The 22,117-nt window shown below is 38.9% G+C and overlaps 2 protein-coding genes across 3 annotated transcripts in view; one reads left to right on the plus strand and one right to left on the minus strand.

Moving 5' to 3' along the window:
- Positions 1-2,432: 2,432 nt before the first annotated feature.
- On the minus strand, positions 2,433-3,187 carry LOC130459007 (basic proline-rich protein-like). Its single transcript, XM_056826203.1, has one exon. The coding sequence runs from the start codon at positions 3,171-3,173 to the stop codon at positions 2,433-2,435; it is 741 nt and encodes a 246-aa protein (XP_056682181.1). The 5' UTR covers positions 3,174-3,187.
- Positions 3,101-22,117, plus strand: part of GNB1 (G protein subunit beta 1) — a 110,208-nt gene continuing 91,191 nt past the window's right edge. The window contains exon 1 of one of the 2 annotated variants that reach the window (XM_001363333.3): positions 3,101-3,189. The gene's annotated coding sequence lies outside the window, so the exon portion shown is untranslated. Of the gene's footprint in view, positions 3,190-5,683; positions 5,703-22,117 lie in introns of those variants that run through there. The other variant, XM_007481103.2, reaches the window with a different exon arrangement.

Genomic DNA, 22,117 nt, shown 5'->3' on the forward strand with positions numbered 1-22,117 from the left:
GAATAATATGGAAGAATGAAGCAGAAGAAGAAGTAAGAGAAGAAGAAGAAGAAGAAGAAGAAGAAGAAGAAGAAGAAGAAGAAGAAGAAGAAGAAGAAGAGAAGGAAGAAGAGAAGAAGAAGAAGAAGAAGAAGAAGAAGAAGAAGAGAGAAGAAGAAGAAGAAGAAGAAGAAGAAGAAGAAGAAGAAGAAGAAGAAGAAGAAGAAGAAGAAGAAGAAGAAGAAGAAGAAGAAGAAGAAGAAGAAGAGAAGAAGAAGAGAAGAAGAAGAAGAAGAAGAAGAAGAAGAAGAAGAAGAAGAGAAGAAGAAGAAAGAAGAAGAAGAAGAAAGAAGCAGAGATGAAGAAGGAGAGCATTCCAGGCATAGGGAACTCATTATTCTCATATCTAATTAGTTCATCAAGTTTTATTGATTCCCCCTTTTCAACATCTCTCCCATCTGTTCCTCTTCTCTCCATTCACCATTACCGATACTCCAGTCCTTCATCACCTGGACTACAGTGGTAGCAGCTTCATTGGTCTCCCTGTTTCCACACTCTCCCCTCTCAAATTTATCACCTCCAAATGGCTGCTACATGAATATTTCTAAATTACAAGCCTCACCCTTTATCACCACTTTCCTCCTCCCTCAGAAAGACACCATCTAAACAAAGAATGAACGCATCCCTTCCACATCTCGATTTTCCCATCTCTTTCAATAAATCCGAGTCAGCATAAGAAATTCAGTGAGAATTTAGAGGGAGTTGTGCTGTTTTAATAGCCTGCTAAGTGTCATGTGGGTTTAGGGGCATCCTGGAAGAACTAGTACCTCTGGGGGGAGGACCCTTTGCAGAGGCGCTCATCTACCTCTGCAGTTCCCCTGACCATCATCTGTCATCTTGATTTTGTCTTGCCCCTGGACTTGAATGATGCTAGAAGAGAAAGTGAGGCTGATAACTTTGTGCTTCCCTGCCTCACTTAAATCGAATTTATGCTTGAGTCAAAAGACATCACTCTAACATCACTGTGGTCCTCCTCTGAACATGAAGGACAGCAACCAAGTGTCAGGCAATGTGCTAAGTAATTAGGCTACAAAGAAAAGGCAAAAACACTTCCTTTGTCCAAAGAATTCACAGTCTAATTCAGCAAGTCATCAAGGTCAACAATTCTCAAACTCTTTGGCTTTATGGGCTCCTTTATTGTTTTTAATATAATTTTTATTTTTTTTTGTTTTTATATTTTTTCATGGTGATATGATTCGTGTTCTCTCCCTCCATTCTTCTCTCACCCCTCCTGGAGCTGAAAAGTAATTCCACTGGGTTATACATGTATTATTGCTCAAAATCAATTTTTTTAGGACTCCTTTACATCATTAATAATTATGGAGGACCTCTCAAAGAGCTTTTGTTTGGGCGGGTTTTATATTTATCAGTGCTTCTAATATAATGAAGCAGAAGTGTCTCAATATTATTATAAAATAGTCTTGGTTGCTGAATTCATAGGTCTACTCTGGACCCCATTTTGAGATCCCCCGGCTCTAAGCCTTTCACTAGGATACTTTGGTTGGTAGAGGGAGTTTCCTGACCTGACAGTTCCCAGGACCAGTCAAATCAGAGGTCTAATTCCCATCTCTGAACCGACATAGGATGTCTTCGAAGGAGAGTGACTGGGTCTTTTGGGGTTAAATGGAATTGAAGAGAGTAGGTGCCTAACCTAGGAATTTAGGTGATTCAGTGGAGAGAAGTCTGGGCTTAGAGTCAGGAAGATCTGAGTTCAAATCCAGTCTCAGGCACTTATTAGCTATGTGACCTTGGTCAAGTCATGTAACTGTTTGCTTTCGTTTCCTTCTCTGTAAAATAATCTGGAGCAGGAAATTACATACCATTCCAATATCTTTGCCAAGAAAACTCCAAATGGGGTAATGAAGAATTGGACAAAATAGAACAACTCTGGAAGGTGAAATTGAAGGGAGCCATTCCTTAGCATGTTTGTTACCTTTAATGAGTGCCTCCGTTTGAACCTGTATATACCTTATTTTTCCAGAGTTGTTGGCATCTTGTCTCTCCCATTAGGACTGGGAGCTCTCCTTGTGAGAAGAGAGTTTTTGTCTTTCTTTATATCCCCAGTTTAGTACAGAGCTGGCACATAACAGGAGCTTGATAATGTGCATTGACTGAGAGAAATTCATGAAATCGCAAGAGATGAAAGGATGGGAGTAGGTGCTTAATAAGTGCCTATTGACTGAATGGAACCAAAGACAGTCGGTGCTTAATAAGTGCCTGTTGGACAGTAAAGAACCAGCCAGTCGATGCTCACTAAGTGCTCGTTGGACTGTATAGAACCAGACAGTCGATGCTCTCTAAGTGCTCGTCCGACTGGGTGATAAGAACAGAGGAGGGCGGGGGCACTTAGTAAGTGCCGGTTGGAGTGAATAGAGCCGAGGAGAGAAGCGAAGCTAAATGCCCTCTCCGGCGCCCTCCCTCATCCTCTCCCCTCCCCCTCCCGCGCTCAGGGCGGTGGCCGGTGGAGGGGGTCCGGGAGGGGCGGGGGCGGAGAAGAATGGAGAAGGAGCCGTAGACCGAACTGGGTTCGCTCCCATGCCGGCTGGCGGGCACAGCGCATGCGCTGTGCACTGGGGCGGGCGAGGGCGGGGGCGGCGCGGAGGGGGAGAGGGAGGGGGCTGGTGGGCGGGGGCGGGCTGGGCGGTGCGTGGGGTTTCCCGAGGCTGCGGGCAGGGGCCCCCGCCGCGCCCATCTCCGATGGCTGGAGGGATCTGAGGGGCGGACGGAGGCGGCGGCTGCAGCGGCGGGAGCCAGGCCGGGCGCGAGGCCGGGGGCGCGAGGGCGGACGCGAGAGGACGAGCGCGAGAGCGAGAGCGGGAGCGCGAGCGGGAGCGCGAGGGCCGGGCGCGAGGGGCGCGAGGAGGGCAGCGGCGGAGCCGGGCGGCGGAGCAGGAGCAGGAGCAGGAGCAGCAGCGGCGGCAGCGGCCGAACCAGACCTGCCGCGGACCCTCCGGCCCGACCGACTGACGTCCAGGCCGGGAACCCTGCCCTGCCCGGCCCGGGAGGCGCCGCCGCCGCCGGCGGAGGAGGAGGAGGAGGCGGAGGAGGCCCAGGCCCGAGGCCCCCTCCCCCCCTATAGCGGCCCCCCGCGGCGGCCCGGACCCAGGACCTGGAGCAGGCCCGCGCCCGTACATGAGCCGCTCCGCCGAGGTAACCGCCCCGCCCGGCCCCGCCCGGCCCCAGGGAGGGGAAAAAGGGAGGAAGGGCGCGTGCCCCCTGCTGCGCCCCGCCTGGGTTCCCCTATCCCGCAGCCCTCTTCCCGTGCCCCCCACATCCTGTCCCCACCTTGTCCCTCCATGCCTCACACCCTGAATCCTATTCTCCACCCCACGCAGGCCCCTTGTTCTCAAGTGCCCCCAGAAATAGCCGACCCTCCCTACCCCCATGGTTGTAAGGATCCGAGCCCTTGCCCCGAGGCCCCCCGCTCCAGTCCCCAATCCTGGCCTTCCTTGGCCTCTCAGATGCCTCCTTGCCCAGTCCCTCCCTCCATCCTTGCCAGTCTCTTTCTAGGTCCCTTCTGTCCCCGAGCACCTCGGTGCCCCCCTCTTTCCTCCCTTCTTGCTTGGGGGCCCCTCCCTGGCCTCCCCTCGTCTCCTTTTCCTCCCCCTCCCTCGTCCCTTTTCTTCCTCACTCTGGACACCCCGCCTCCCTGGATCCCTCCTTTTTCCTTTTCCTCTCTTCTTCTCTCCCTGACCCCAACCCCCCCCCCATCCCCATGTTCCCCTTTCTATCTAGGCCCTCAAACCCCCTCCCCCCAGCAGTCTGGAACCTCGTAGTCCTCTCTTTCCTTTCTTCTGGTCGCCCAGCATCCTTGTCTCCATATTTCCTCCTCCTCTCCCTCCCTGTCCTCTGCCTAATTTTCTTCCCTTCCTGCCCCCAGCATCCTTCCTCAGTGCCCCAACCTTCCTTCCTCCCTCCCTTCCTTCCCTCCTCCCTCCCCTAGCCCTGTGGCCCCGAGGCCGGACTCTTTCGGGGTTCTTCCCCGCCTGCTGACCCCGCACCCTGGAAGGGGTCGTGTGCGCACGGACATGCACATAGAGCCTGTTTGTCTCTTAGGTGTAAATACACACATAGGGGTAAAATTCCATTTCCACGCTCTCCCCAGCCTCTACCCCCCTAAAAAGTGGGTGGGGGGAAAGGAGGAGTGTGTGTCCTGGGTGCATTGGGGGACTCCGGACCGGGGCGCATGTAATATTTTAATTGTGAACAAGGAGACGGAAGGACTCGAAAACGAATTCCCAAAGAGGAGAGTTAAAGGGATTTATTTTCAAGAATGCCGTTGTGTGGAGTGTAATGGTGGAAAACTGATTAATAAAAAGAAGGGGTCTAACCCAGAAAAGAGGCACAGCGCTTAGATTTGGGATGAAACTGATGTTTACTGAAGGGAGGAAATGACTATTTTATCAGAAAGCATGCTTTAAGGATTTGGTGCCGTATGTATTTCGGTGAATTTCTTGCTTTGCATCTGCTAGGGTGGTGCATTTTTTTTGGGTGCATGTAACTGGAATATGTAAGATCATGGAGGATGTGTGCCAGAACAGAGTAAGGGAGCAAGTCTCCATGGAAATCAGTGCTAGAATATGGAGTTAAAAATACCCAAACAGCCTATTGTGAAAAGTTCAAGATTCTTTTTAGAAAGTGAGGTTTTTCTATATCAAAAATGTTATTCTAATTTTAAACTAGTAAACAAAGGAATAAGAAGCAGTAAATACTTTGGAATATGAGATGGGTAATACAAGACTTTTATCTCCTCCCCGCCTCCCCTTCTTTTTTTTTTTAATAGAGGTTATTTCAGGATGCCAGTTTCACTTGTACAGGATTCGTTGAGATTTTAGCAGATGTGGCTTTAAAAATTTTTTTGTGACAAAATCACTTGGGACTCAAAGCAGTTCTTTTAAAAGGAATTTTTCCTTTACCGGTGACTTCCACATTATAGTTTTAGGTGCTGAATGCACAAAGAAGAGAGGAAGAGTAAAATGAGGAAGCTTAAAACCCAGCAAACCGGTGGGGTTTGGGAGGTGTGTATTTTTTAGGCAGGTGCCTAAAATGAGGGAGGGGGCTAAAACAAAGAACCGAGAGAAGTCGAGGAATAGCATTTTACAGCTGTATTCTTTTTAATCTTGTGAAAAAATACCATATCTAGGTTTTTCTGCTAAGTGTGGAGCTGATTATATTTTGTGAGGTCCGAGATTTAAAATGATGAAACCATAGACACTAAAATAAGGGTTTAGGTCTCCTGCCTGCCTGCTAGACTCTCGGGTTAGTGTGAGGGGCAATAATAAGAAAGCAGTTGTTCTGCCTAGTGCAGAATTCGAGGCGGTGTGCATGAGAGTTTTCCCCCTTCACCCTTGCTGTGAATGAATGGGTCCTTCTGTGCCTGGGCCCAATAACTGCAACAAGATGGCGTTTTCATCAAGGCAGCAGCTTTCTTTTTCAGAAAGCTCTCTCCCCTCATCACAGCTTTACTAAATTACATTCTGAGGTTTTGTTTGTATTTTGCTTTTGTTAGTTTTCATTTGCTTTATTTGAGAAGACTTCAAAAGAAGGAGAGAAGGGAAGTGACTCAAGTGACTAGGTTTCTTCCTATTTTTTTGAAGGGCTTCTCTTCAAACTGAAGACCAATGGGAGGAGTAAATAGTTCAATTGAAAATTCCACCTAGATGGTAACTAGAACATCTGAAAATATGAAATTTTGCTTGCTATGTTATTTAGATTTATTAAATATATCTGATTATCTTGTTCATATTACCTTTTAAAACATTTTGTTAGCTCATATCTTAAACATACTCAATTTATTAACAATACAAAAATAGAATATTTCCACCTAATCTACTTGTTGCTAGTTCTTGGTAGCTCATCTTTTGGGAAGGATTTCAAAGGTCTTAATGTTGTTTACCTAACATGTTTCTGTGGATAGTTTTCATGTTTATACATTTTTTGCAGAAGTAATGTGTATTACTGTTAAGTTTGTATTTGGGGGGAATTCATAAGACTTTGTATTTTAAATTTGTGTATATACACAGTCACAAATGTGACATGATAATCTGAAGTATCGTGTAATAAAACAGTATTGTTTATCAACTTTATTAGTAAAATAATTGATACTAGTTTAGAATGTTTTCACATTTATGAAATGTTTGAGTTGACCCCTGCTATCTGATAATTTATTTTTCATTGCTTATGTTACATTAGCACATAGTGCATAATACAGTAATCTTCTCTGGCTAGGATGGGGAAGACAAACCCTTGTTTCAGAGTAAAAATTTAGTATGCAACTTGTTAAAAGAGGGTGTACAGAGTTGGGAGGGTGGAGGTGGAAGAATCTCTTAAGATAAACTAGTATTTTTTAGAGTAGGTTTTGGTTTTTTGGTTTGGGTTTTTTTTTTTTTTGCCATTTGGTTTAACACTTGCATTTTATATGTAGGTGGGGATGAAATTGCTTTGGTCTGTATTGCTCCAAAGGCCAGAATTAGGATCTGTGAGTAGGAAACTTCAGGCAGACAGATTTTGACTTAGTATAAAAAATTTCTAATAGAGAACATCACAAATATCATGGGCTTTGCCTTTGTGAGGTGGGCAAGAGTTTTCAGACCTAGGCTGGTTCTATCGTTCAGGTACTGAGAGCCTTGAGCGAGTCTTCACCTTCTGGAACTTTTTTCTCTAAAGTGAAGGGGGGGAGCAGGGCGTGTATTATAGAATATTTCTAATGTTCCCTCTGAAGCTCAAAAATCATGTACTTCTCTATACAGAGATTGTTGAATTAAACTAGAAGTTGAACTAGATCTGTGGTGTGGAAATAAGGCTGCATATTGACTTAGAAAACCACAAATTAACTAAGTTATATTGTATTTTTTTATCTATTTTGTTTAACATTTCTCAATTACATTTTAATCTGGTTCTGGCCAATCTTGGGAGTTTGGAGCAATTCCTGCCCCTTGTCAGTTTGACTCCTCTCAACTTGATAGTTTCCAAGATCTCTTCTTGTCAAGGGATTGTGATTCTAGTTACAAAGGAATTTTTTGAAGGTAAGACTTAGGAAAAGTAGGAAAAAGCAAAGTAGAATTCTATATTTGCGACTAAAATAACTTCAATTTATTCTTGCTTACTAGTATCAACTTATAGGTTAGTGTGTAGCATCCTGTCCTTGAAATCTAATACCCAGTATTAATAGTCCATTGACATGTTTCTGGAATCAAAGATACACTGCCTTTTGTTAAGGGAATTAGTATTGACCCTTCAGAGGCTTGAAGAATTAAGTTTCTTATGGGTACATACCCATATAGCAAAACTATACATGTTTATGCCAGAGGAGTACAAATAGAGTGTACCAGCCTGGAAAGACTTTGAGACCAAGCAATGAATGGTCTTTATGTCTATCATCTGAGAACTAACCTTGCTCAATTTGGAGGCATACCAGAAGGCTGGCTACCCAGTAATGGATTTGGGGGGAACCATCTACTAAAGGCTTGGCAAGGTCATGGTCTGCACTGGTACACACTGATGAAATGATGCATCTTTAAAGTAAGTATTCCTGTTTATCATGCAGTATCTGATTTTACAATTTTTTCCTATCTTGCTGAATTGCAAGTCTGAGCCTGTATGATAAATCACATTACTGTATACAAGCAATATTATTGTTCATATTGTAGTGTCATACAGCACAGTGCCTTGCATATAGAAGATATTGTTTTAGATTTTTCGTTTGAATTTAGAAATTATTAGGAGCAAATTTATAGCTTCTTAGATATTATAAAATTACATATTTTAAAGTGTTATTCTTTTCACTTTGCTTAATAATATTTTCCCTTGGAAAAAGGTAGCTCCAAGATATCTTTTAAAGTGCTAACTTTATCTGTCTGAATAATCTATTTAGATTAACTTTTTAAGACGGTATATATCTTAATGAGGAGTAGTACTGATAGTATGTTTCAGAGTTGCAGTATTGGCATTCTATATTACTCTTCTTCAAATAATTGGTTTTTTTCCTCCCCTGATGAGCTTGGCTTATGTTGCCCTCTAAATTGGATTAAATTCTTACTGACAGTGGACTCTAGATTTTCAGCTTTAGTGGATTGGTAATTGATATTCTTAATATTAATGTCTAGGTTTGGCCACATGGCATACCACATCGTTTAAAAACCTTTAGCACTAGTGAAATTTTGACATGACTGGAAACAAAAATCCCATGGTTATATGGTTGAATTAGAATTAGTCAACAAAATCGTCTTTGGCCTTTTTATCCTTAGAAAAACTGGTGTTGTTTTCTGTTGATAATACATTAGATGGATAGAGATGTAGCATTGAAAGACAAAAAAGGGGGCAGCTGGGTAGCTCAGTGGATTGAGAACCAGGCCTAGAGATGGGAGGTCCTAGGTTCAAATTTGGTCTCAGACACTTCCCAGCTGTGTGACCCTGTGCAAGTCACTTAACCCTCATTGCCTAGCCCTTACCACTCTTCTGCCTTGGAGCCAATACACAGTATTGACTTCAAGAAGGAAGGTAAGGGTTAAAAAAAAAAGACAAAAAAGTATAAAAGATACCTGTAAAGAATTACCAGGTGCTAATGACTCTAGGCTAGGAAAAAGTCCTAATAGACCTAGTCCTAAATGGAGATAAGAGTTGTCTCTATTACTAACCTGAAAATTTTTTTCTGGTTTAAAAAATTGTCAAACAAAATCCTTTCCAAAGTATAGCATTATGTTAACTGTTTTTCAACAAGGGATAGGACAAGGACATGGGCATAGAATTTAAAAGCTAAAGTTTTGCTACTAAAACCTCATTTTAGAAATATAGGCAATTTGTAGAAATTTGAGTCAGCCAGTGGATTAGAAGAATATTAAAAGCTTTTTAAAAAATCTTTCAGGGGGCAGCTGGGTAGCTCAGTGGAGTGAGAGCTAGCCCTAGAGACGGGAGGTCCTAGATTCAAATCTGGCCTCAGACACTTCCCAGCTGTGTGACCCGGGGCAAGTCACTTGTCCCCCATTGCCTAGATCTTACCACTCTTCTGCCTTGGAGCCAATACACAGTATTGACCCCAAGATGGAAGGTAAGGGTTTTAATTAAAAAAAAAAATCTTTCATCTATCCTGTAAGCAATGTCTCCACCATTAGGTGCCACAGTAATCAGTGGAAATGATTGCTAGGTGTTTCTTGATGGAATAGTAAGCATGCTTTGGGGAAAAGAAGTCTATTCTTAATTTTTTTTTCCTTTTAGGCAGCTGCTAAAATATTGCCCTATTCATTTTTAGTAAGACATATTGCATTCTACTGGTTTAAAAGACAATCAAGATCCTCTTAGGCATTATTGAACAGATTATAATCTGAAACTGCCTTACCATTGATAAAGGGTTATTCTGACTTAAAATGAATCAGTTCAAGTCGAGGAAAGACTTAGTATGTGAAGTCTTCAGCTTCCCAAACCTAGAATACTCAAGAGTTGTAGAGTATTTGATGTCATGTACTTGCTTACCTTATGTATCTTGTTTTCTTTGGCACATCCACATGTATAGGTGTGTTTTCCTGGCTTTGTCCTAGCATGTCTAGCAAAAGGATAAGATGACTATAAAATATATGCCTGTTGGGTATAACAAAAACCATCTAACTGATTTAGAAAACTTTGAAGGGGGAAATCCAGGATTCCCTTCCAATTAGAATGTGGGAATGTGTCCCTTGTTTAATAAGATTTCACAAATTTTTGTCTGGTGATAACTCCACTATGACTTCTAGTTTAGGGAAAGTAGAAGATTTTGTTATAATTTCATAAAAAACAGCTCTAGTATGCTTAACCCTTTGTTTCTTCAGATGTCACCTTTATATTAGATGATTAATTGAAAGCTTTTTTTTTTAAATTCCTCATAATTAGGGCGGCTAATTCAGCATTTGTGAGCTGGCATTTGTATGTTTCTTCTGTATAGGTCTAATCCACATTTTCTAAACCATTTTTAAAATGATGGAATTGATGGAATTGGACTAGATGTTCTCAAAAGGTCCATTTCCAAATGTAAAGTCATATGCCATCTACTTCTTTGCCCCAAGGTTTATATATCATTACTACTAATGCTACCCTCCCCAATTTTCTTCTGCCTTCACTTTTTTCTATAGTCGTTGAATGTTCATTAGGCTCTTTATTGAAGCATACATAGCATTCTCTTTTCTTTATTGATGTCATTTTCGAATGACACATTTTTGTGTTTTTTACTCCACTAAGAAAATCAGTAAAACATAGATTACTTATCTCAGGAATTTTTACATGGTATACAATTTCCCTTCTCCCAAAAGCATCTTTTTATGTTACCCTTATTACTTAGCTTCTTCAAAACTTTTGATTACTGATTTCTTTTGATTGGTGTTTTCCATTGACTGCTAGCAATGTTTTAACATTTTTTCATTTGTTCTTTTTCATAATGACCATTACTGGAAACAAACCTTCATTGCTAATTAGTTTTAGATTCAAACCAGAAGCATATATGCAGTGAATCATAAATCTGTTAATTTCACAGGCTGGCTTTCAACTTTTAACCTTGTTTGGATCTAAAATCAGTACAACTCTTTTCAACTTAAAAAAAACTTTTTTTTTTAATTTGATAAAAATTTTAGGGCAGAGGTAAAAAGCAGATAATTTTGAAGGCACTAAGGAACAAATTTAAGGAAAATGTGTAATTCAACGTATTTCAGATCTTGAATTTGTCACTATTCCATCTTTTTACTTAATAGCAGATGAATTCCTGCTTGACTCCACAGAAAATCCAGCCTGTCTAACATGAGGTTATTATTGCCTTCTGCTTCATTTTATAGCCCCCCCCTCTTTTTTTCTTTTTATCCTTTCAGTCTGAGGAAGATGATTTTTCTCTAAACCTAAAACTTCTATATGGGTTCTTTATTTCCTCTGTTTTCTCTTCTTCTTCCAAGAGGCCTGGGACCAATATCATCTAGTTCTTCTGCAGTATCTTCAAGCTTTTCTTCTCTGACTAGCTCCTTCTTTTACCCTTCAAACATATGTCCATGGGGCCTTACACACTTGACTGTCACCTCTTGTAAACTTTATGTCCTTCTCTTCTCCTTAGTTCTTAGGGCATCTTACTAATGAAATATCTTCCCTTTCCTCACTGTTAACTCTCTCCTTAAGACCTTGTCATTAGCTGTCTGCTGCCACCATTGCTACTAAAATTGGTTGTTTCTGTACCACAAATATATAATTCCTTGTCCTTGCAAAGCCTCCACTTGGTGCTCACAATGATGCAAAGACAAGAGAAACAAGCATTCCTGCCCTCAGACCAGCATTCAGCCAAGGGTACAATAAATGTACAGGGAATTTATACACAAAATAGTTTTAGGAAGAAGAAAGCACTAACAACTGGAAGGATCAGAAAAGGCTTCTGGAAAGAGGACTCTGGAAGAAGCTTGGACAGAAGAAGGCCACCTATTTCTGGCAAGACTGGAGGACAGCCTGTTAATGCAGAATGAAGGGAATAGAGCAAGTTGGCCAGTTTGGCTGAAGGTAGATAAGGTGGTGGTATTATTAGGAAAAAGAAAGGGGAGAGAAGAGAGGTAGGACAAGATCAATGGACAGGACCTATCACCTAATTGATTATAGGAAATAAAGGAGACAATCAAAAATGACTGGAATTTGGAGCCTGGGTCAAGCAAAATGCAGTGCCATTTATTGAAATAGGAAGGACACTTAGCAAATGCTTTTTGAATGAATGAATAAATAAATAAATGAATGAATGAACGAACGAACGAAAAACAATTTGCCCCACTTCATAGTCTTAAATCTTTTTCTATAGTAATTGCTCGATACAAATATATCTCTTAATTTAAAAACAAAACAGTTTTAAGTAGTTTCTATTTTAGCAGCTTATCTCATTTTAAGAAAAGCTTCCTGAATTGCAGCAAACTACACTAAAGTATTATATAGTATAGCCCATATCTCCCTTAGTTTATAAAAGTAAGAATTTTTATAAATCAGTAATTACTCCTTTTATGGATAAATAACTGATAAATTTGTAAGTTGAAGTGCTAAGAAAAATTAAAGCAAAGTTTCCTTAAAATTATATTTTTAGATCAGTGGGAGCATTAGTCTATTTAAGGGTAGATTTTTGGGGAAGTACTTAAAAGTGAATTTAAACCTGAATTGCTTTTAAAACTCAAACATCTATGCATTGAATTTTTTTTACTTAAAATCAGGGGAAGAGGATGGAACATTTTTTTAAAAAAATTTAGTTTTCCTGTATTAGTATAAAAGTGAATGCCCTGTATTTGGGGCATGTGAGGAAAAACTCCTTATTATAGAAAAAATGCCTACAGAAAGTTTTCCCTTTATCACCCTAACCTTCCTTTAGAATGTAAAATTTTCTAAAATTTGGAAGGCATGGGAGGAAAAACATTTTTATGGGATTGAAGAAATGATAGTATAGAGGGACTAAAATGTTTGTGGATAGTTTTTAACAAAATTAACACTTGGTACCTAAAGTATTTTTTTAGCTTAGGAGAATAAAAAAAGGTATGTTTTGTGTGGCACTTAGATTTCAGGGTGGCTTCACATTTCCCAATTCATCCTCACAACCTTCAAAGACCACTTATAATTTCTTTTTACAGGTTAAGAAACTCATTCCCAGATTCTTATCAAGGCACAGTGTATATATTCCGTAGAAAGAGCAGAAGATCTGCTATCAGCTTCTCTTGATAATTACTAGCTCTGGGACCCTAGTCAAGCCACTTTCCTTCTCTAGACCTTAGTTTCCTTTGCTGTAAATTGAGGGAATAAATTCAAAGGGCAGGGACAGTTATTTTTAGTGCTGCCATGTGCCAGGCACTGTACCAAGTGCTAGGGGTACAAATGATTTTTTTTTAAAAATCACTGCTCTCGAAGAACTCACTAGTCTAGTGGGTGAAACAATATACCATCAACTTTGTATACACCAAATACATACAGGATGAATTAGAGATAACCTCAGTGAAAAGGCACTAGCATTTAATGTGAGCTGGAAAAGATTTATTATATTAAGTGGAGTTGTAGCTGATATTTGAAGAAGGTCAAGGCAGTCAGGAGGCAGAGAGACAGGGACGGAGCATTCCTTGCACTTAGCATATAGAGCAGTGTTTGGTGAATTGTAGCAGTCCACATCAAAGATTCTCCTTAACCTAGGGTCTTTGAGCTAGTCTTTTAAAAAAAGGTGTGTTGGTAACTCTTTCAACAGAACTCATTTCCTTTGTATTCCAGTGTATTTATTTAAAACATTCTGAGAAGAAGTACAGGCTTCACCAAATGAAAAAAAAAATGAGCTTCATGACCCAAAAAGGTTAACTATTTTCCAAGCTGATTCACAGAGGTTCCTTCTTATCCTGTTAGTGACTGTCGAAGGTCATGCAGCTAGTAAGTGACTGGCCAGGGCTTTTGACCACTAATCTACTGTTCTTTCCATCATTCCCAGCTGTCTGATAAAGTTATCATATTTGCTATAATGTGTTTAAAGGAATAATTTATTTTTACAGCAACTGTCAATTTGCTAATTTAATTTACTTTTTGTGATTAATATAACTTTTGGATATTTTCTTCATATATAATAATATAACTATTGGATTTTTTTTAACCCTTACCTTCTGTTTTAGAATCAATACTGGGTATTGGTTCTAAAGCAGAGGAGTGGTAAGGGCTAGGCAGTGGGGGTTAAATGACTTGCCCAGGGTCACACAGCTAGGAAGTATCTGAGGCCAGATTTGAACCTAGGACCTCCTGTCTCTAGGCCTGACTCTTCATCCACTGTGCTACCCAGCTGTTCCCTAAACTATTGGACTTTAAGAAATATAGCATCATTGAACCAGACCTTAGCTTCCATTTCCCATGTTGAATTCAGGCTTCTGTGACTTTGGCTTTTTGAGCAATCAGAGCAGCAAATTTCTTTTTTCTAAGCTCTACATAGAGCTGTCAAAACACAAGACTAGCAAGTGACTACACTCCTAAGTGCTGACCAAACTAGGTTAAAATTTAACTGAGAAACATTTCACAGGATAAATAAAAATATAATGGATATAGTTAATGTTAATTTTAATATTCAGCCCACAAGGATCCTTATGTACTGTTTATTGAGCCCCATTTCTATTTGAGTCAAACACCTTTTCTCTATAGGAAAAGAGAGAATAGCGGTCACTCTTTTCCTGGTCCTTTCATGCCTAGGCAGGCAGGTAGAACTGTCCTTCAACTTTTGATCAAAAGTCTTAGGTGGACATCCTTAGGCAAAGAGTGAAAATGACAGCAGCAGAGTGTTATTACTTTCACTTTCTCCCTTAAGGTGTGGGATGTTGCTGGTTTTCATTGTAGAGAAACTCTAGTGATTTAAGTAATAATTTTTACATAAGGCTGACATTAGGTGGGTTCCAGCAGAGCATGCAGCCCCCTTTGTCCTTTAGTTTTCTATTTTTCTAATCATTTGAACAGCAAGTTTTCTGTTCAGACAACTCTGATGACATTCTTTTTGCCATTTCTTATGCACAAAGAGATCTAGAGGAAGGCCCCCCAAACACTGGATGGACTCCCATAGAGGATTTATGGGAGGATACAGTCACACGGGATCAAAAGGATCAGTGGCCATCTGTACTGTTAGCAAAGGATAGCAATGTATTATCAAGATAAAAACTAGTAGCAATTTATTAATATCATAATTATTTTTTATTCCTTATCTTTTTAAAATTATAATTCTCATCACAGTCCAAAAGCTTCTCTACCAGATTTCAATATGCATCACCCCTCTTCTTTTCAATCACCTTTTACTCTTTGGGCCTTCATATTTTGTCATTAATTCTAAAGACAACACTTTAGGATATGTAGAAAATTGGTACAAACCAATTTCATATTTAGTTTGCAGCACAGTTGATAGATTCAATAGAAAACAATAAGTTACTTATTAAGTGGCAGCCATTTAAATCGTTTTCTGCAGCTAGGCCTTCTAGAATGCTACTTGCTTATTATACTCTCAGTGAAAAGTTCAGAGATGGAATCCATGGCTTCCTTCAAGACTTGGCCCAAATGCTGTCATCTGTAGGAGGCCCTTTCCCAATTCACCCAACCCTCCCCAAATTGATTGCTATAATGATAAAGTTTTGTTATTTCAAGTTTTTGTTTGAGCTAAGAAGATGGTGATTGTGATAGATAAGTTTATTTAAGTACATGTTTGACAATTTAAGAGAGTGACATGACCTTATCTCTACTTACTGGAGTATGCTAATGATTCATTTTGACAAGTATGTACTGTGCTATGGTAGAAGCTTGGGATACAAAGACAAAAAATAAGAGCTGCTGTTCTCAAGCAGCTTCCATTCTGTTGGTGGGGTGCAGTATGTAATAAGTAAATACAAAATTGATGAAGCAGGGACTGTGTAGATCTGGACATTGTCCTGTGAAGGAGGTAATGCTTGAGCTGCTCTGAAAGGAGCCAGGGAGTTCTCTGTGTTGGAAGTGAGACGTGAGTGCATTCAAGCCCTTTTAGATAAACCAGTTATATATGAGGCAAGTTTGTGCAGGAATAAGCATTTTAGAACTCAAATGTGTTTGGAAGCAGCTTCACAAAAAGGAAATGGCACCAACTGGAAATTGCTTCTGCATTTATTCTAATGGGTATGATCACAGTTCAGTCTTGTTTAGTCTTAGGTTCTACTGTTATTTTTCTTGGATATTTCCTTTTCAATCCCCACTTTGGTCTCCTATGCTTCTTTGCTATCTAACAATACAGTATAATTAGGTGCTGCTATATTAAGATATAGATTTCTGGAGAGACAATTTTTAGAAATCCCCAATGCTGTATTAATACAAAGTGTAAAGAAAATTACAGATTTCAAATTCAACAAACGATTACTAAATGCAAGATGTCCTGGAGAAGAAAAAGATTAAGGAATTGCCTTAATACTCGTCCTTGTGGAAATTCCTGTCTTAAGGAGGGATGGGACATACAACTACAAAACAGATTAGAGCATAAGTGTATAATAGAGATATAGATAGAAAGAGCACTTCTAATTGTGGAGGAGATTCAGAAGATAATTAATAGTTTTTATGAAAAAGAATAGAATTTCATCAAGTGGCCATGGAGAAAGAGGGGAATCATTGCCCTTATGGGAAACCACATAAATAAAGTCATGAAGAGGAAAGAATATGCAGGGGATAAGTGCAGCTTGCCTGAATCATTAAGTGTGTGGTGGGAAATAATGTGAGAGTAAATTAGAAAGATGAGAATGGTATGTTACATCCTGCAGGGCCATGTTGAGGACCTTGAACTTCTCTATTGGCATGGAGGGAAAGGAATATTAACAGATTTTGAGCAGAGCAATGGCCTGATGATTTTCTGCATACCAGGAACAGTAATCTATGGAAGATGGATTGTTTGGGGGAGAGACTGGTTAGGCTATTGGGTAATTGTCTAAGCAAGTCATAAAGAGAATTCTCCACAAAGCAGTATGAGAATGAAGGGGAAAGTATGATGGGGATTGAGGTTCTATGCACTCCCACCAATATCATTGTCCTGTCATGTGATATTAGCACCTTAGTATAACATGGCCTGCCATGGTATGAAATTGTATATAATACTTACTGGGAGTTGGTTATTTTAAAGAACTCTTTTGACATATTCAATTCCAACCCTCCTAAATGTTCTAGTGGACGTTCTCTCTGTTGGCTTCAGATCCTTAACATGACAACATCCAAAGGAAGTTTGATATTAGGAAAGCAAATTAGCTCAAATTTACTATAAAATTTAAAAGTCAATTTAACTTTATATTAATAGCATATGTAACTTATTTTGCTTAATATGCATTTTAATGGGTCAGTGAATTTATATAGCAAAAGAGCCTTTAAACTTATTCCAGTTGTATCCATATTCTGGATATTTTACACCAGGTACAAATATGTAGGTCCCATCTTGAGAGAAATTTTATGTGGTATTTTATTTTATCAGTTTTGAAAAGGATATGCACTGTTAACCATATCAGCAATTTAGTTTTAAAGTTATAAATTATACATATTATAGACAGGGGGAAATGTGATAGGGATTTCTATTTGAAAATAATGTTACTGTCAAAAGTAATGGTAATTTTATGTTGACCAAGCTGTCTACACTTGAATCTAGTTCCCTTGAGTCCAGTGGCAGAATGGCTTGCCAGGTTTGAGTGCTGAGTTGAATCTGTTACATTTAAACACATTCACAAGTTACTTGAACCCAGAGATCTCCAAAGTAGGAGCCATGTTCCTCCATGACCCCATTGCCTTACTAAGAAATGTGTGATTAATTGGCGTCCCATTGTACCTTTCCTCAGATGGCCAATTGTGATTAGGCATCCTCCATCACTCCTTGTGGTTCATTGCTCCATTTACCCCACCCTCACCAGTGGGTGGAGGGGTAAGGACATAGGGGGGAGAATCAGGCATATAATTGCTTGGCTGTGGCAGGAGCCCTTCCCTTCCCCCTTCTTTTCTCCTAATCCTTCCTTTCACATGGGGCCAGAGTACAAGGTGAGTAGGTATGAATGAGTTGTGTACTGCATCTTATTACCTTGTCTTTTTCTACAAACTCATCCCTCCAAACTTCCCAGTTGCTTCTTAAGAGACTACTTGCCTTACTCTCAATGCCTTACTCTCTCTTTTGCCCCATATATCCATTCAGTTGCCAAATTATATGTTGTTTCTACCTCCACAGCATCTCTTGTATAAGTGTGGAGTTTGATTTTTCAGCTAAAATAGATTTGCTAGTTCTTTGCTTATGAAATTCTATATATTAGATAACTTGATGATAAGGGCTAGCATTAGAATGTTGAATCATCTGGTAATAATAGCTAACATTTACATAACATTTTTTAAGATTTACAAAGTACTTGATATTATTTTATTTGACCCTCACCATGACCCTATGAGTTAGATGCTTTTATCATCTCCATTTTACAAGTGGAGAAACAGAGGCAGAAAGTGTTTAAGTGACTTGCCTACCATTATATAGCTAATAAGTGTCCAAGGCAGGACTTTAACTAAGGTCTTCCAGATTCTTAAGCCTCTTGGAGTTTTTTGTTTTGTTTTGTTTTGTTTTGTTTTGTTTTGTTTTGCTTTGCTTTGTCAAATAAGCTATAGTACCACTCAAATGGGTTGAACTTTGGGAGTTTTTTTTTTACTCATTAATATTTGCTAATTATGAATATTTGTCTAAAATTTTTTATTTCAGCTTCTGACCTAATAAGCTCATTTCAATTTGTTTGGCTGCATTATCTCTTAAAATAAATTTTTAACAAATTAAAAAAAAAAACCTGACTTTATATGCCAGCTTCCACATTCATAGGCCTCTTATCTCAACAAAGAAGTGGCATAACCTGGTCATTATAATTTCACCACATTCAGTTTTGATTATTTTGTTAATTTTCTTTCCATTTAAATGCATTGTTGTAATTACAGTACTTATTGTTTTCCTGGTTCTGTTTAGTTCATTTCTCATCAGTTCATGTCTTCATGCTTCTTTCTAGTCATCATAGTTTCCTACTATAATATTCAATTACAGTCATTTCACAGTTTGGTTAGCCATTATCCATTTAATGACCATTGTCATCATTTCTAGTTCTTGCTAATATTCAAAGTACTTCTATAAATATTTGGGTGCTTATGAAGCTTATCTTTTTTGTCATTAACTTCTTTGGGGTATATGCCTAGCATTGAAATCCCAGGGTCAAAAGATATGTATCTTTAGTCACTTTCTTTATATAACTCCAAAAAGCTTTTCATTCAAAATCATTGGACCAATTAATTCGTAACTGCAATCAGTAGTGCATTAATGTGCCCATCTTGCCATAACCCCTCTGATACTGGCTATTCTCATTTTTATTTTATCTTGTTAGCCAATTTGCTAGGGATATGATGAAACTTTGAGGGTATTTTGATATGTATTTCAGTTATTATTAGTGATTAGAAGCATTCTTTCATACTTGTTAATACTCAAAAGAATTGCAAACTAACTATTCATATCCTTTGATCTGTATTGTGGAATAGCTTTTGTTCTTATGTATTCTATTAGTTGTTGATTTAAAGGCAACTAGGTGACTTGATAGACAAGATAGACTTGATAGATTTAAATTTGCTCCGCCCCCTCCCCCCCCCCAAGTTAGCGCCTTGGCAAGTCTCTAAACCTCTGTTTGCCTTAGTTTGTTGAAGAAAGAAATGGCAAACCATTTCAGTATCTTTGCCAAGAAATCTCCACTGATAGCATTGGTGTGCAGTGGCCCACAGTTTTATAAAACGTTGGAGTTTTGGTAGATTTTTCCTATTCAACCAATTCCTTTTACTTGTTTGCATTAATTTTGTTCATGTAAAAGCTTTTCAACTGCATATAATCAAAATTCCCATTTTTTTCTTTTATAGTGGCCTCCTATCCTTTGTCTGGTTAAGAATTCATTTCTATTTCTTAATAGTATGAACCTTAATAATCAACCCAGGAAATGAAAAAGATATATACTCTGTGTGTGGATCTGTAACTCTTGATATTAATACAAGCTATAGCATAAAGCTATTCATGGCATAAGACAGAAATACTATTAATGTAGTGGTTCAAATCCTGCTTTTGAATCAGGAAGACCTGGGTTCAAGGTCTCTTTCTTACACATGATTAGTTTTATAATCCTCAGGGAAGAGTCATGAATTATCAGTGCCCCAAGGAACTCTCTCCAGATGACAGGGAATTTCAGATCTTTGTTGATGGAAGGAATTTACAGACCAGAGGCTCCTTAAGCCAATGATCTCAAATTGACCATACTTCAAAAAAGTAAGGTGGCATGATATAGAGGACAGAATGTAGTCAGATTGTGTTCACATCCCATCTCAAACTTTTAGGTATAGAAATTGACAAGTCACTTAATAATCCTGACCTTTGTTTTCCCAAGTATGTGAGAATTGTGAGAATAACAATTAGCTGAGTGTCTTGTAGAGTTGTCAAAAGGAAGATGCTTTGTAAACCTTAAGGTGTGTTAGATAAACGTATTAGGGCAGCTAAGTGGTATTACAGTATACAGAGAGAGCACTGGACCTGGAGTTAGGATGGCTTCTCTTCATGAATTCAAATCTGATCTCAGATACTTACTAGCTGTATGAACCTAGGCAAGTGACTTAACCCTATTTGCCTTAGTTTCCTCATCTGTCAAATGAGCTAAAGGAGCAAATGGCCAACCATTCCAATATCTTTGCCATGAAAACCCCAAATGAAGTCATGAAGAATCAGACACAACCAAAAATAATTGAACGGTAACAACAAACCTGTTATAGGAAAATGGATATAATCAACTTAAATTCTTAGTGGTAATAGGGAAATTAAATTCAATCACATTCTATTTGTCCACAGCAAAATATTTGTAAAGCAAATTCAAAATAAATTTGAGCAGATGGGTACTAAAAAAAAATGAGTCAATTGGAAAAGGGCCCAGGTAAAAAGGAAGCACTTGAATTTGGTTTTGTAGGAGTTCTAAGAGGTAGAAGTGAGGAGGGGAGCCTTCAGCTCAGGGCTGGTGCATAGGAACTGAGATAGGAGGTGGTGCACAGGAACTGAGATGTCTTGGAAAGACAATATCTAGTAGATCAGTTTGGCTGGAATGTAGAATTCCTGAAAGAGGAATAATTGTGATTAATCTGCAAAAATAGTAGGAATCAGATTATAATGATCTTTAGAAGCCAAATTGGTGAGTTTGTGTTGTTAATTATTAGGGAGTCACTGAAACTTCTTGAATCAGTGACATGCTTTAGAAAAGTGTAATACATTAACTTCATCTGACCATCTAAGTGATGTATCACACCAAGATACCTCTGCAAAGAAAAGAGGGAAGTATATTTTCTCATTTTTTCTTTAAGGAAAAATTATTAGAATCATAAGATATTCATTTTTTAGTTGTGCTTATTTACACTGTTCTAGTCATCATATATATTTTCAATTTATCCATCCATCTTAGGTCATTTTATAATAAGCCTTTTGAATTCTATTTCTGTTTAAAGCCCAGTAAGATTCTATTACATTTGTGTGCCTTAGTTGTTTGTTTTTAGCCATTCCTTAGTCAATGAGCTTGTTTCAAGTTCTTTGCTACCACAAAATGTGCTTCTATAAACATTTTAAGACCAATACCTTTCTGTTTTTAACTTCTGTGGGTTTGTCCTTAACAGTGTAATCCCTGGGTCATTTTAGTCACTTTATAGAATGATTGAATTACAATCACTTAACATTCATTTTTCTTATGTAGCCAGGATTAGGCATTCCTTCCTCTGCCCCATTGAAGTTTGTCAAGTGCGGTGGGGTGCCCTTCTCCAGCTTTCCTCCTAATGGCCCTCTTCTTACCACTTTTGAAGGAAACCCAGAATCCTTATTCAATTCAGACCCTAAAACCTACTTACCCTAAGACAGTGACCTTAAAGTGGAAACGGTCTTTGCCTCCATCCTAATTCCCTATACACATGGCTATTCCCACTACTTGAATGAGCAACAAGACTTTCTTCCAGTAAGATGGAGGCCCTCCTTATCTTCCTTGCCACTGCTATCCAAAGGTCTTTTAGGTCTCAATGTTTACTCATCCAGTTTTGTCCTGGGCATTGCCATTTGATCTGCTAATGGCTCCCTAAGGACCCTTATCATCTGCTTTACTGCTGTACCCTTAGGATTTCTGGGTCTTTCCATCTACACTGCAGCAGAACTTGCCTATTATGTTTGTCTCCCTTAACTAAAGTATGAGCTTTTTTAGTAGGGGCTCTTGTTCTTCTGTTTTCTTCCCAATATTTAACACATTTATTGGCACAAAGTAGGCAATTAATAAATACTTTTTCATTCATTAATCTTTGCCATTTGCTGAGTGAAACACTATGGTTTCAGTTTTGATTTCTCTGTTTATTAGTGATATAAAACAACTCATTATTTTCTTACAAAATATTTTTATTGATACTTTTTTTTGTACCTTGCCCAGATTTCCCCCTATATTCCTTCCCTCCTTCCTTACTCCTGCTATCCCTTATAAAAAAGGATTTTTTAAGGAGGGAGAGAAAATACTTTTTTAAAAATCTACCCATTGAAAAAAAAATGTATTGTTAT

The sequence above is a fragment of the Monodelphis domestica genome, chromosome 4 (assembly GCF_027887165.1).
Source record: "Monodelphis domestica isolate mMonDom1 chromosome 4, mMonDom1.pri, whole genome shotgun sequence".
Classification (NCBI taxonomy): domain Eukaryota; kingdom Metazoa; phylum Chordata; class Mammalia; order Didelphimorphia; family Didelphidae; genus Monodelphis; species Monodelphis domestica.